This window comes from Tetrao urogallus (genome assembly GCF_951394365.1).
Source record: "Tetrao urogallus genome assembly, chromosome: 26".
In the NCBI taxonomy this organism is placed as follows: Eukaryota; Metazoa; Chordata; class Aves; order Galliformes; family Phasianidae; genus Tetrao; species Tetrao urogallus.
The window spans coordinates 4087038-4103453 of record NC_136839.1 but is presented as its reverse complement, the minus strand read 5'-3'; the positions used below and the strand labels follow the sequence as shown (position 1 = coordinate 4103453).

Below are 16416 nucleotides of genomic sequence, written 5' to 3'. Positions count from 1 at the left end.
TTGAAACCAACTGCAGCCACAGACCCCAGCAGAGGGCTGCCACACACATCCTCTGCAAGGAACACCTCGTCTCAAAGCAGAGGCGCACTGCTTGCACCGCTGTAACTGCCAGGGAACGGAGCACACGGAGCAAAGTCCCAAAGCGTGACACAGAGCAACAGAAAGCAGGCATTTCTCAGCGTCCCTCAGATGTGAATGCTCACTGTGGCCAAAAAGACACTGCCAGGGGCAGTAAATACTGCATTCCCCCCCCCCCCCCCCCCCCTTTTTTTTTCTAATTATAAATTCAAGTTGAATGCCAAAACTGCAGAATGCCGCGGATCTGACCGGCCTCTCGAGCAGAAATGAAGCGGTGCATTTATTGCTCCGTCTGAACTCGGCCCCTCGGATGTGACAGGAGGAAGAGGGGTCGGGGGTAAGGCATTGTTGTTAATAGTCAGAAGGGTTTTGTGAAAACCTGTACAGACAGCGTGTGCGCGGGGCCGGGGGAGCAGGGCTGCCACAGCACAGAGTGACCACGAGTCCATCCAAGCACATTGCTTTGGAAACACAGCAATCTGCCCCAAAAGGGACTGGAACAACTGGGAGCCCCGGGGAGGGGGGTGTTATGCAACGAGAGAGCACAGAAACATCTTCAATATGTAAATATGTTATGAGTTATGAGGCGTTTTCCATAGGATGAAAACACGCAGTGAGGGACCAGGGGACATAAGGACAAAGGGGACATGGGGAATGGGCATCTCAAACAGCCCGTGGGACCAGGGGACATGGGAACAAATGGGACCAGGGCAATGAAAACCCCCGTGACCTTAAGGGACAGGAAGACAAATGGAGACAAGGAAGACAAATGGGATCGGGGGAACAAGTATCCCAGTGACCCCAGGGGACAAGGGACCAGAGGACATGAAGGACAAAAGGGACACGGGGAACAAGTGTCCCCATGACCTTGGGACAGCAATCAGGAGACAAGGGGACATGGAGACAAGGGGAATGAGAGTCCCCAAGACTTCATAGAACAGGGGACAAGGGACAGAGGGCAAGGAGGACTAAAGAGAACAGAGGAATGAGCATCCCAGCGACCCCAAGAGACAAACAGACCCACGGAACAAGGGAACATGGGGACAAGGGGGGCAAATGGGACCAGAAGAACAAATATCCCATGATCTCATGGGACAGGGGACATGGGACAAGGAAGACAAACAGCACCAGGGGAACAAGCATCTCAATGACCCCATGGGATAAGGGGGACAAACGGGATAAGGGGAAGGAGTATCTCCATGACCTCATAGGACAGGGACAAGGGGAGAAGGGGCACGGGGTGAGGACAAAAGAGACCGAAGGAACGAGCATCCCAACGACCTCAGGGGACAAAGAGGACCAGGGACAAGGGGGACAAAAGGGACCAGGGGAATGAGTGTCCCAGTGACCCCAGGGGACAAGGGACACAGGGACATCTGGGTGAGACAGGCAGGTGGTGGCCCCCATATAGGCAGCTATGGGACGTTTGGAGCAGGGTGTTACGTAACGAGAGACCTCAGAAACCTCTTAAATATGCAAATATGTGGAATTACAAGTCATTTTCCACGGGATGAAGAAACGTAGCACGTAACAGCCACAGCGTGACACTTCCATTTGTAGGTAGCACATCATTTTTATAGAAGGTACAGTCAGGAGCACCATCAGCAGACGTTTCCGACCCCCCCCCTGCTCTAAGGGAGCAGATCTGGCTCCCTGGTGCTGTGTGTTCAAGGCACTTCTCAAATGCAGCATAGAAAGTTCTGACACTGAAAACAAACAGAAAACGACGACGAACCACAGTAATAAAAGGAGCAAAATGCTGACAGCTACCTACAGTTTTCTCCTTTCGTATAAAAAAGGGTAACTTCAGAGATCCAGTGTACAAATACAAAAATTGTGCATAATAAATGTACGATAATACTGTACATACAGCGTAAACCCTTCAATGAGAATGATTTAAATATACCTATTTGTCTCCTGGCTTGGAAGGCAGAAGAATAAAGTTGTACAGTCCTACAGTGCGCATATAAACACTTTCTTAGAGCTGGAATCGCTAGCCAACAGCATCCCTGAAAATAAGCAGAACCAAATATTTACTTAATGGAAGCCATTACTCAACGGGTTGCTGGTTGTGAGAAAAAGACAACATATAAACTCAGCCAAGGTCAAATCCAGACAGAGTTCTTCCCGTCCCCCGATTTGCTGCTGGCGCTGCTTTTGTTGGAGCCTGCTTTGGACTTCTTCTCTCTGGAGCTGCTGCTGGGGTTGTTTTGGTTGTTGTACGCCTGGATGGCCATGTCCAGGCGTTCCTGAGCCACTTTGATTTCCCTCTGCAGGTTTTCCAGGTCGGCAGGGATGTTCTCCTCGTTGCTGCCGTACTGCTGCTCCTGGGCGATGTTGGCTTTGTTCTGCCTGTAGGCCATCTTGGCGTTGGACAGCTCGGTGTACTGCATTTGGTCGGGTTTGACGGCGATGTTGTAGCCGGGGGGAGCAGAGGGTGTGTTCCAGGTGAAGGGGTAGTTGTAGGTCCCAGAGTCCTCCAGCTCTTTCCTCTTGCTGTTCAACGTGTCCCGGATGGTGCCAAACCCCAAGTGCAGCATCTCCCACACGTTCAACAGCAAACACATGCAGCTCACCCCGTACATTATGAGCAGGAAGATGGTCTTTTCGGTCGGCCTTGAAATGAAGCAATCTATCTTATGGGGGCAGGGCTTCCTGCTGCACACGAACACGGGGCTGACCTCGAAGCCATACAGGAGGTACTGACCGACCAGAAAGCCGACCTCGAACGTCGCCCTCACCAGCAGCTGCAGCACGTAGATCCTCATCAGCCCGTCCTCGCGGATCCGCCGCCGCCCGTCGTGCTTGGCTTTGGCGGGGGGCTGCTGCTCCTTGTTCTCCCGTTCGCTTTCCAGCTCTATTTCTGGGTACATCATCGGGTCCTCCTCGTGGTCGTCCTCGGCCTCCTCCAAGCCTCGGTGCTGTTTCCAGCGCGTCGAAAAGCTTTTGCTTCTGAACCTTCTGTCGACGTCACTGTGCTCCACCATGCGGGCGATCTTGTGGATGGCGTAGCCCAAATACATGACGGACGGAGTGGCGACGAGGATGATCTGGAACACCCAAAATCTCACGTGAGAAAGAGGAGCAAAAGCGTCGTAACAGACGTTCTCGCAGCCGGGCTGCTCCGTGTTGCACACAAACTTGCTTTGCTCATCATAATAAATGGATTCGCCTCCCACGGCGGTCAGGACGATCCGAAACACGATCAGCACCGACAGCCAGATTTTGCCAACGAAGGTGGAGTGGTTGTGGATCTCCTCTAAGAGACGGGTCAGAAAGCTCCAACTCATGGTGGTCAAATTATTTTACCTAGAAAACAGACAAAACCCCCAAAAGAGTTGAGTTGATGAGCTCAAGGCCGCACGCTGCAAACATGCAATCAGGAGAGAAAGGCTCAAATCTGACCACCAACGCAGAACTCTTCTGTGGCATCACCTGCTATCGGGAAGCTCCAGCTGCCAGGACTTGTCTGAAGACCTACGTCTCCTTCGCAGGCTTTTGGGAAGTCCCCTGTCAAGAAGTAAAGTAGCAGCTCTCTGCCACTGCACAAACAAATCTTGCTTCCAAAGCGGCTTCCATGCAGAAGAGAAAGGCATGGCTGCTCTGCATTTCTAATGTTTACACTTTGGATTGAAATCTCCTTAACGCAGTGGATCAGAAGCTCAGCTCCTGTGACATTTTATGGGCACCGCTGGCTGCGTCCCACTGCTGACACCAGGACTTGTTTTCACTGCTGAAATCTGAGCTAACAATGTTGGCCTCCACCACCCACGGCCAACAGAGAAGCACTGCTAGTTTAATTACACTGCATACCTCAGTGCCCTGAAAAAGGGAAGAAAGGACCCTACAGAGCAATGCCGGCTGTCTTAAGGTAGCAATGAGCCACTCAGCCAAAACCTGAGAGCAGGCAACTGCTGTTGACTTTGCTTCAGGACAGGACAATCCAATACAGACCATGAGCTGAGCAGTGCTGCCCTGCAAATCCACAACTTACAGCTATTCAAGTTGTTCCATGCAATGACAGCGGTGTTCACAGGCAGCATGCTGAGGTCTGAGGTGATGCAATTAATGCACTGATACAGCATAACAAAACCAGTGCATCGGTGCATCACCAGCACAACATCCACACAGCCAATGCACCATCAATGCATCATCAGTGCAACCATCGATGCCATCAGCGTATCATCAACAAATGAAATGATGCAAATTTACCTTTTGTGTGAAATTAAATGTTATACTGAAAAGTCATCAGCACAGCACGTGGCTGGACTGGGTGGGTCATTTGATTCGTTACTTGATGACATGATGAGAAAAAAAATAGCATGATACAACATCAAAAAAGCACACGTAACAGCCACTAGAGACCTTGGAAAACAATTCCCACATTAGAACAAAGATCAACTGCTCCCAGTTACAGTGAGCTCCACCAAGACCAGAAACAGCTCTGCACCCAGCAATCCAGGCCTGACAAATGCCACATGTGGTACAGAAGCCTGCAGACTGACAAATGGAAACAGAGTGTAATTGATGCAGATAAATACACGGCTTTGGAGGCTGAGCCCATTGAAACAAAATGCTTTGGCCAAGCTCAATGCAAGGACGTATTTCAGGAAAAGCACGAGTCATTGGGTAAGAGCAGTCACTGGGTTGCAGTGAATAGGAGTCAGAATCCTCTGCAATACAGCAAAAGCAATTAATGCATAAGGGATCTCACCTCCTCGTTAGCAAGACGGCACGCCGTGCCGGTGTGTGCATCCTTCAGAAGTGGCAGGACGTCAGAGAGCGAACGCGTCAGCCTCAAGTCCATCTGAAGAAAGGGGAAGATGCCTGAAAGAGATCAGAGCTCCATTTACTTCTGCGGGGAACGTGGGGAGAAACGGAGCAGGAAAACAGGCAGGGCTGTGAACCGCTCCCTGAACTCTCTTCAGGACGGAGATCGTTTCCCGTTCTGACTGCCAGCGATTACACAAATGAGAGATCACAGCTCACCTACAGACACTGACAGCGCAGACTTGACACTCAGATTAACCACAGCCTTCACAGCGCAAGGCTTATCAGCTGTGCGTTAACGGCGCGCGTTGATTAGGAGGCTCTCAATGCTCAGATTTGAAGCTGCTGAGCAGCTCTGCTTCTCCCTGGCAAGAAAACGTCACTTATTCTATATTTAGCCCCAGTCCAGAGGAAAGCTGCGGATACAAATATGGGAAAACACACCAGCAGCACCTTCTGTCTGAAAGGAAACCTTTGGACTCAATGGAACGACCTCTCATTAACCCGCTGTCCCGCTGGAAACGTCCATCTCAATCTAATTAGAAGGAAAGAAGGAAGTCATACGCGGAATTCTGAATTTCACATGGTTGTGTCCTTCAGTTTCTGAGCTAGAGAGCAGCTCTGCCATGTGCTGCAGGACCAGACACACGGCAGCAGCCTTCACCCCACGTCCACCGAGTGCTTCCCAGATCTGCCGGCCTGGCAATATTTAACTCAATAATCTTCCACCGTTTGAAGGAGAAGCCGATGGACGCTGACACACATCTGAAAAAGGCAGAATGTCAGCAATTTCAGCTCGTTTAAGATGTGGCAGAAAGTGCATCCAAGAGAGAGCTGCACTCTGTGTCTGTGTCATGAGCTCATCCCCACGCTCGGCGCAGAAGCACTCGGTACAGGGAATGGATTTACAGCATTTTTCCCCTTAAAATATACCCTCCTGTGCCGCCCTAATTAAATCTGATTAATTTATTAATGATATATTAGTTTTGCTTTGTTTTTAAGCAGTGTAAAAAGATGCGCGCTGATCGGAAAAAAAAAGTCCAGAATAAATGCATGGCAATTCCAGTGATAATCCAAAGTGGTTTCATGCTGCGTGAAAGTCAAATTAGGCCCCCGGGCTAATTAAGATAGGATTTGAATTAGGATGAATGCATAACTAGCATAATTCATTCAAATCTCATTTACATTCACTCGATTTTTACTACTCGAGAAGGAAGAAAGCGATGGCCAAACCCATCACCAGCACAGCACCTTGGATGATGGAACCACAGATCTGGGCAGAATAGAACAGCAGGCTAAAGAGAGGTGGAGAAATAATCAGATTCTTGTGCTGTCAAAAAAATAAAGATGTCAAACACGCATCTTTTGGAAAGCCAACACGCGTGTACCCACCAAGCATTCAGCTCAGAGATGAGCTGGAGCTCGCAGATAAGAGCCGAACCCCCGATAGCCTCCGAGTGCCCCCCAGTAATGCCAGCATGGAAAGCCAAGTGACAGTTTTAGCATCGCTCCCCTGATGTGACACAACTCAAATGGAACTGGGAGATGTGTTGTGCTGGCCAAACTGGCATTCACTTCACCTACAGCAACGGGGAGCTCCAGAAAGAGGTATTTCCAGGGCGGTGGAGGTGAGCTGTCGGCTCTGTGCCGTCTCGTGGGGTTCTGGGGTCCTACAGACCCGAGATAACAAGGAAGTTCAGCAGCAAGCCCCAGGTGATGCTGGCATTCCGATGATGTGAAATGTAATAATGGAGAAAACAAGCTGGTCAGCAGATTTCACGAGAAGGCAGGGTGTTATCTGACAGCCTGTGAGATGGAACAGCTGGTCCTGGGGGCAACGAGCCACAGCATAACCCAAAGCTGGGACTGCAGCTTGCCACGTGAGCTGCCCATCCACCTCTCCATGACTTGGAAATAAAGAGTAACGGGGCAGGGGATGAAAAGGGCAACGCCTTCGTGCAATCAGATCGAATCTGAACCTCAAGTCCGACAAGAACAAACAGCCAAACATGAAGGTCTGCGACCAACACCCAGCTCTCGGACTGCCAGCAAACAGCACTGCCTTCTGACATCCACAGATCAGCAGCAGATCCTCAAAATGACCACTGCTGCCAACCCCAATGACAAACCCATTGAGTGAGCACAGTTTCAGTACAGATTCAGGGCCACAGAATATTTCTGATCAAGCTCTTAGTTCCCCTTATTCCTCTCAACACGGATTCCATTGGGTTTCTGCAAGACGATTACAGTTGGACAGGATGATCCTACAGGTCTTGTCCAACCTTAATGATTCTGCGACCAGAAACACTCAGCTCTGCTCTTCCAAATACCCAGGAGTGCTCTCCAGCAGCTGCTCCCACCTGGACACCTTGTGATGGAGCAACACAGGACACAAAGCCACTCTCCACAACGCTCCCGAGATGAGCGTGCCCACAAGCCCAGCATCGAGCAGACACCAACACAGAATCACCCATTCAACTAATTTACTTACAAAGATGCTCAGCCCCCAATTTTTCTTGTACCAATGCACGTTACCCCCAAAATGTACAATGTTTTGCCATCAGGCAGTTGACACTACAAATTCAACCTCCTGATTTCATACTACAACTCTGACAGAGTTCCAGGGCAAGCTCCCAAGCTCTGGCTACAAACACAGACATACCCCACTGTTCCATTTTTGGGACAGAGAGGAGCCACCAAGTGCAGCCATCAAACCCACAGGTCTGGCAGGGGCCAGGCAGGCAGATCCAGCCCACTGCTACCAACCAGTGCAGCTCGGCAGGACTCTGCCCAGTTGGGTTTCCTCCAAGGAAGGAGAATCCACAAGCTCTCCAGACAACCTGTTCCAACACCTTCAAGCAGGATTGCTGTGTTTCAGTGCCCGCTGGGTGCCAACCCATCGCTCGGTGCCACACAGAGGAGGCTGGGACTCAAGCAGCAAAACTACTTTTCCTGTAAGAATGAACACAACGATGTGGGGATGTGTTACAGGGTCTGGAAATATACAGGAGAGCAGCATGGTGCCCCTTCCACCCTGTGCTGGATGGCAGCCCAGTAGGCACGCTCAGGACGCGCATCACAGCACGGTGTCCCACTGACGTCCCCATACCTGAAAGCAGCCCTGAGGACGGATGGGGGCTCCCACGCCGAGACCCGGGACACAGTGCTGAGATCAGGAGGAAAGCACATCTGAGCAGCCATCAGGGAGATTCCCCCCGAAGTGATGCAGATCAGCACAGCACCCCTTTAATGACTCCTGATCCCACTGCGGCGCTTCCCACCGCGCTCCTCCGGCACGCTCACAGCCATGAGTGTCAAAAGAAAGTGACACGCTGGAGGCAGCTGACCCAGATATCACTCTCACGTCCATTTCAGGAGAAAAGAGAGAAGCCCAAAGAGAGCAGTGCTGTCTGCTCCTGTAAGTCGGATGGCTCTCGCAGAGCTGAGCTAGAGACGATGGGTGGGTAACACCTCATTCACCAGCACTGGATTATGGCAGAAGGGAAAAAGCAAGCTGACTTCTACTGATAGAACACGCAGCAATGCTAAACTTCCCCTTCCCCCAGTTTCTTATCTCCAGGCTTTCAGTACTTGAGGAGTACGGGCACAGAATCACACAGAGTCACAGAATGGCCCGGGTTGGGAGGGACCTCAAGGATCACGGAGCTCCAACCCCCTGCCACACGCAGGGCCACCAACCTCCACATTTCATGGCAGCCCAGGCTGCCCAGGGCCCCATCCAACCCGGCCTTGAACACCTCCAGGGATGGACGGGGCATCACAGCCTCTCTGGGCAGCTGTTCCAGCACCTCACCGCTCTCATAGCAAAGAACTTCCCCTGACATCCAACCTCCATCTGCCCTCCCTCAACTTAAAGCCATTTCCCCTTGTCCTGCTGTTATCTACCCTTTCCAAGAGTTGACTCCCCTCCAGTTTTTAGGCTCCCTTTAGGTACTGAAAGGCTGCATGTCTTCACACAGCCTCTTTAAGTCACTGAACCTCTTGCTCACGTTGCACCCCTCTCTCAGCTGGAGCTCACAGATGGCCCAACCGTGTCCTCATGGAGAGGCAAACAAAATTCTGCTTTCCAAAATACTCTGAGCACAAAGGATGCTAAGCAGTGCATGCTGGACCACAGCTCATTCACTTGGGAAAACATGGGCTGACCACAGAACAAGGCAACCCCAAGGATTCCCTTAGCAAGGCATCCCTGCACCCACCCCACTGCTACTCTGCTGCTTCAGAGGCTCCTCAAGAAATACCCAGAAAGCCCCACCAACAGGCTGACTGCTCGGTGCTGCTAGAAGAGAGAACAGTGGCACATGGAAAAACAAAGCCATTTCCCCATCTCTGTACTCACAGAGCAAGAAAAAGGCACAGCCCCACTCCTCGAGGGACTCCTCAAGACAACAGTCCCAAAGCAAACCTACAAATTCTACATCTCCAAACCCAACATTCATATAGGACAAATGAAACCGCATGAAAATATAGGCTAGAATCATCAGGCAGCACTTTTTGCAGGAGAAAGTCAGACAGGATTCTGCACGGGGACTTCCAGCGCACAGCAGCAGCGCAGACTGCTGCCTTTTACAAGACTTGCTGCTGTCTCTCAAAGGCTCCTTGCCAGGAAACCACAAGGCCATATTGGCACAGGGACTGTCCCGAAGGGAGGAACAACTGGGTGAGTGATAACCAAGAGAGTGGGAGTAAAGAGTCATTTCCTGCAGAGCAGAGAGGTCACAGCACAGCCTATGTCAAGGATTCCAACTGCGGAGCACGACGGAAGCGGAGACTTCCAGTGAGCCAGGGACCAGAGATGAGCACATGGAAGATGAGTGGGTGCTGCTTCTGAACTCTTCAAAGCCCCTTTAAACATCCCAGGAATCAGTTTCCAGTAGGAGGATAGCTCTCCTGCCGAAAACAGCTCAACTATTTGGAAGTCAGCTGCAGAATGTCTGCGTTCACTAAAACTGAGCCATTTGTTAACCACCTAAGAAAGGTTTAGTGTGAAAACCACATTACTCTTTCCAGGAGCAGCACACCAGCAAGGCGCACATCTCTCAGATGTAAGAACCTGATTGTTTTATTTTTAACCCCATTTGAAAGCACCCTCACACACAGAGCCAGCCCAATGCACGCCAACCACCACCCGAATGCTAAGCCCAAGTCCCCAGACTGACAGCTGAGCACTCAGCCAGGCTTCAGCAGGTCACCAGGAGTCAGAAACACCCTCAAGAAAGGGGGAAAAACCTCTATGAGCACAAGGAATCACCATTCTGGGCAATTTGTTGAAGCTCCATGACCTCTGTTGGAGCTCCATGGTCATTACTGGAGCTCAAAGACCTCTGCTGGGGCTCAACCACCTTTGTAGGAGCTCAAAGACCTGCACTGAAGCTCAACAATTTCTGTTGGAGCTCCATGGTCATTACTGGAGCTCAGTCACCTTCAGTGGAGCTCAACCACCTTCATCAGAGCTCAGCCACCTTCACTGGAGCTCAACCACCTTCGTTAGAGCTCAACAACCTTCATCAGAGCTCAACCACCTTCGTTAGGGCTCAACCACCTTCATCAGAGCTCAGCCACCTTCACTGGAGCTCAACCACCTTCGTTAGAGCTCAACCACCTTCATTAGAGCTCAACCACCTTCGTTAGGGGTCAACCACCTTCGTTAGGGCTCAGTCACCTTCATTGGAGCTCAACCACCTTCATCAGAGCTCAACCACCTTCATTAGAGCTCAACCACCTTCATTGGACCTCAACCACCTTTGTTAGAGCCCAACCATCTTTGTAGGAGCTCAGTGCCTCTGCCCCCTGGGCAGAGCCCACACCCCCTCATGCCACAAGCACTTCTCATCACCGCACACGCTGCGTCTTCCAGCAGTGCACCACAGCCATCCTCGGGTTTAAAACCAAAATAAAGACCCGTTTCACATTTCTTCAGCAGTGCGGCTCAATCAGGAGAGCAAAGTGGAAACAACGCTGCACCTTTTGGAAGGGCTTTGGGAGCTCAGCAGAAGCAGCAGCGTGCACAGCCACCTCCACGGCAAATCAAACCACCCGGACAAAGCAGATCAATGGCCGAGAGGAACACGACAAAGGAAAATCATCAACCACAATCACCATCCACCTCTGCAGCGTTTACACTTGGGAAGAACAGCAAAAGCTGCTGATCACCCACAACAGATGTCCTCTCTCTGTATCTCAGCAATATCTTAAACAAGGTCAAGCACATGCAATCATAATTGCCTCCTAACAAATGCCTACCTAAAAAGGTGGAACTAATATCCGTAAGAGCTGAAAGCTGGTATCGTGCCCTTATTTAGGCACAGCGCTGGAAGACCTCGGCGATTTTCATCTAAGAAAGCTAATTGGGAGAAATCCCTCACTCCTGTGCAAAGCCATCAATCCCAGCTCCGCGACTCGTCTGAGCACACGCCTAATTTAAAGCCTGAAAGCAGCCCTGCTGACAGCAGGCACGTGCTGAGTACCGGGATGACCCAAAACACCCCCAGAAAATGCACCACAGCAGCTCTGTGCGTAAACGAAGCACAGCGATACGGCGAGGACGGCGGCTGCCAGGCTGGGGGCTCAGCACACACATCTGCTCAACTTTAGGCACACAAAACATTTTTCAGCCCAGTGACCCCACAGGGAAATGCCTCACACATCAGCTCATCTGACTCAAATTTTCCATCGCATTTCCCTCGGTGCAATTTTGCCCATAAAGACTCTGTTTTTTGTTGTTTTTTTTTTTATTCTTCCAAATATAGCTTTTTATTTATAGCCCGGGCAAACGATTCACCTCGCAGCACCACCGACAGCCCCACGCTCTTGTAGGCAATGCCCTCCTTAGGGGATTATTACCAAGATTTGGGACCACGGCATCGATGCTGGCAGGAGGAATGGCCCCCATTCATCGAGCGTCCACCAACTTTCATCTTAAACCACAGTTTAATTCAAGCACAAAACCCCTTAACAAGGGAGGATTGTTTAACAACCCCCACCAGACCTCCCAGTCAACCGCAGTGTTGCAGTGGGAACGAAAGGGAAATGCAGAGAGTAGGAAACACCCGTGTATTTTTCACTGGAGCGGTTCCTCATTGGTCTCAGCTGCCTGAATGACAGCAAAGCGCTCAGGATCCCAACCCAGGCCTGGGCTGGATGGGACAAAGTGGTGTTTTAGGAGAGTCGGGGTGTTTCTGCACTTACAGAACTGCTGCACGTCCCCAAGCCAACAAGTGTGTGTTAAAAATTCAGCGCCAACTTCATCCGCTGCATTCCGGGCTCACAGCTACAGAGCTCTGCCCTTGAACCCCGTCCTTGCCAGATGTAAAGCCACGTAAAATCAGAAGAGACCTTTCAATATTTCACCCGTGCTGCACAATTCCCAAATTAATCATCTCTTCAGCCTGCAGGCAATTCCTCGCAGACGCAGCTTTTCTAAAATTAAAAGCAGCAAAGCGCGCCCAAATCCTTTCCTGAATTCTTAAACTGGGTTCAGTGTGGAGCTCTGAGCCCTCCTGGCCTCTTTTCCTCATCCCAGGCGACCCGCAGCCCTGAGCCCAGCACCCTCAGCTCCCAGCTCCGTGCAGCCCTGGGTCACCTGTGACGGTTCGGATATTTCCTGCCAAAAAAGACACTCCTCTACCAAGGGCTACAGGTGGTGCAAACCAAACCCAGCCAGAAAACAAACTGAAAGGGACAATTCCTTCTCCACAAACATGCGTTTAGACCTGCAAGGTGATTCAAACCAACACACAGAACTTAAACCACGAAGCAGTGCTGAACAAAGAACTGCTTCGTTCCACTTTTTAACACTGAAGCACCGTGTGCTGCTCAGAGGCATCAGTGACAGCAGAACTTACAATTTCAGCCCTGGAAGCACAAAGGCGGTCACTTGGATGGGGTACAGATGTAATCTAAACAGAACTGGAACTTGAAAGAGCCGGCCTGAAAAGCAAAAGGGTGACAACGAGAGGCGGCAACCGGAACAAACCCGCAGCACGGCTGCAAAAGAACTGAACATAAAAGCCTCTACCCGCTGTCAGCGCACAGCACAACGCTCCCCGTGCCCGGCCCGATCCGTCGCTCTCTCTACGGCCAAACGTCGGTCGAGAAAGAAAGGCACAGCAGCAGGGCGGCTGCCCTCGGAGGACGCGCAGGCACCGAGCGCCGCTCGGCTCACTTACCTGCGGCCCCGCCGGGCGCCGGGCATGCTGAGCGGCTCCCGGCCGGCCTGCACGACGCTGCCGGGCGGCGAGAAAGGAACGGAGCAGCCGCGCATCCGTCAAAGGCAGAAAAGATGCCCGGGTTCAGCCCACCATCGCACGGCACGCCCCCAGCTCCGCTCCGCTCGCCGCGGGGACACCAGCGCTGCCCCTCGTGCCGGCCCAGCGCTGCAGCACCGCTCGTCTTCCTGCCGTCCCGCTGCAGGGGAAGACGCGCTCCGACAGAGCAAGCGTGGCGGCTCGCAGATGGAAGCAGCGCACGTACCGAGCTCCCCGCTCCGTCCATCGGAGCAGCGCTTTGCTTCTCCCCTGGGAAAGCGAGCACACGTTCCGTGCGTTCTTAGAAAGAAGCGTCCATGGCTGAATTCACATTGCTTCCCTGCTCAGACAAACGGGGCACCCGGCTGCTGAACCCAATTGTTGCTCAAGAATCCATACTGCACGCGCCTGCCCTAATTACAGCCCTGCCCACTGTCTCCTCTTTGCAATCAATTTGATAGTGGAAAAAAAAATTAGCGCTTCCCTGGGAAGCCAGGGCTGAACAGGCAGAAAGAGCCGGGATTGATTCCTCTGAAAAGAGAAAGGGATGAAAAATAGCCCTAAAAATAGATGTGCAAATGTCACCGTTGTGAAATCCTAAAGCAATGGTGAAAGGCCTCACAGAGGCCGGAATGTTCCTAAGGGAGCCATTGCTGCTGAGGGATGGAGCACACGGAGCAGAGAGTGCTGTGCTATAGGGCAGCACCCCCAGATGTCCCAGAGCTGAATATGGGATGCCACCAACCCCTGACATCCCATATCTGGAGATACCACCAGCCCCAGCTGTCCTATAGCTAGCTATAGGGGGCCATCATTTATCTCCCAGAGCTGAATATGGAGTACCACCAACCCCAGGAGTCCCAAACTGGGCTATGGAAAGCCCACCAACCCCAAATGTTCCAGAGTGAAATGTGGAGACTCCACCAACCCTAGATGTCCCATAGCTGAGTATGTGGTGTCACCAATCCCAGATGTCCCATAGCTTGCTACAGAGAGGCCACCAACCCCAAATGTCCTATAGCTAGCTATGGGGGGCCTCCATTTGTCTGGTACCCCAGATGTCCCAGAGAGTCCACCAACACCAGATGTCCTATAGCTGAATATGGGATGTCACCAACCCCAGGTGTTCCATAGCTGAATATGGGATGTCACCAACCCCAGGTGTCCCATAGCTGAATATGGGATGTCACCAACCCCAGGTGTCCCATAGCTGTATATGGGATGTCACCAACCCCAGGTGTCCCATAGCTGGCTACGGTTAGCCAACCCCTAACATCCTACAGCTGGCTGTGGGGGCCACCGTTGGTCTGGCAGCCCAGCTGCCCCATAAATTCCTATGGCTTCCTTCACCCCGCACCCCGGCCGTCGCACAGAGGCTGCCCGGCGCGGGACCTCAGGCGCTCACCTGACGCGGGCACCGCGGCCGTTCCGCTCGCTGCCGGTGACACCGCGCCGCACCGCGGCCTTCAGCGCCCGCAGGGGCTGCGGGGTCCGCGCCGGGCTGCGGCCCCACGGCGGGCTTTGGGCCGCGTGGGAGCACGGAACCCCGCTCGGAACCCCGCACGGTGCGAGCGGTGCTGGCGCGGCGGGGACCCCTCGTCACCCCCGGCCCCGCGCCGCCCCCCGCGGCCCCGCGGCCCCCTCCTCGCCCCTCATGGCCGCCGCCGCCCTCAGCGCGGCTCGGGCGGGGGGCGCGGGGCGGCGCATGCGCACAGCGCCCCCAAAACCCACCCGACTGCGTTGTGCTGCTACGGGGCTGCGGGGTGATGGAGGTGGGGGGCGAGGGAACGGGGACATGAGGGATAGGGGACACGGGGTGGGGGTAGGGGGACATGGGGGATAGGGTGGGAACGGGGGGAATGGGAGGGAATAGGGGGACATCGGGAATGGGGTGGGGATAGGGGACATGAGGGATATGGGGACACGGGGGACGTGGGGTGGGGACATGGGGAATGGGATGGGAATAGGGGGACACGGGGGATAGGGGACACGGGAGATAGGGGGACACGGGGTCTGGGATGGGAACAGGGGGAATGGGAGGGGATAGGGGGACATGAGGGACAGGGGACATGGAACAGGGAATGGGGATATGTGGAATGGGATGGGAACATTGGGAATGGGGACAGTGGGATAGGGGGACTGGGACATGAGGAATGGGATGGGAATGGGGACATGGGATGGGGATAGGGGGACATGGGGAATGGGAATAGGGGAATGGGGTGGGGATTTAGGGACATGGAGGATAGGGGGACGTGGGGACTGGAATGGGAACAGGGGGAATAGGAGGGGAGAGGGGGACACTGGGAATAGGATGAGGACGGGGATGTGAGGACAAGGACATGGGGACAGGGCAGGGACAGGATGGGGACAGGGACACTGGGAATGGGATCAGAACAGGGACGTGGAGACAGGAACACGGGCACATGGACACTGGAAACAGAGATGTGGGGACAGGTTGGGGGTCAGGAGCATCGAGATGTTTTCAGAAAACATTGGGATGGGGCTCACCCCATTGTTCAGGACCCCACTGGGGCTGTGAGTGCTGCACTAATGGGGCCAACATGAGGCCCCACCCCAGCTGCTCCTCCAACTGCAGAGGGGCCCCACTGCTCCTACTGTGTGCCCCGTGTTCCTGCTGCCCCCCTGCCGAGCCCTGCTGAACTCAGGCCACGCACAGAGCCCCGCTCCCAGCTCCCCCTGCTGCTGTGCCTCAGTTTACCACTGCACCGCCCCATGGCCGGGCAGACAGGGAGGAATTCCAGCCCCCCCCATCCCGCACACATTCCCCATTCCCAGGGAATGACTGCATCCGTGGAAAATTTCCACCCCGCATGTGGGGCCGGCTGTTGCAGGTCAGTGTTTTCCAGCTGCGATCCCACTGGGAGCATCCTGTGTGAGAACTGACTGCTTCCCACGCTGCTGCCCCGTCCTGCACCCACTGGGGTGTGCAGAGAGATGGGGCGGGTGGGGAGAAGGGGAGATACTTGGGGGTCTGCCCATAGGGAACAGCACAGCTCCCCAGAGCTGACACCCAGGCCTAGAGCACAGATCTGGGGGCAGAGCTGTGCTGGAAGGACGATGGATGTCCCCCCCCACCCTCCAGGGACAAAGCCCTTGCTGCAATGGGGCTGAGCCTTCTGGAGCCTCTGAAAACACAGCAGTGGGCCAAAGCCTAGCAAGAAAGGAAGAAAAGGTTAACGCAGGAGTGCCTGCATGACTTGTCCTGGCTGGGACACAGTGACAAAGACAGAAAGCAGCGCTGTGGTGGGGGCGACCAGGGCACGGTCCCCTCTCCCATCTG

General features: G+C 53.4%; 1 protein-coding gene across 1 annotated transcript; it reads right to left on the bottom strand.

The window, feature by feature from the left end:
• Positions 1-2183: 2183 nt before the first annotated feature.
• Positions 2184-3368, bottom strand: GJC1 (gap junction protein gamma 1; the record flags this gene model as incomplete). The annotated part of the gene is made up of 1 exon (XM_079547027.1): positions 2184-3368. One exon carries the CDS (start codon positions 3366-3368, stop codon positions 2184-2186), a length of 1185 nt encoding a protein of 394 aa, XP_079403153.1.
• Positions 3369-16416: the final 13048 nt, after the last annotated feature.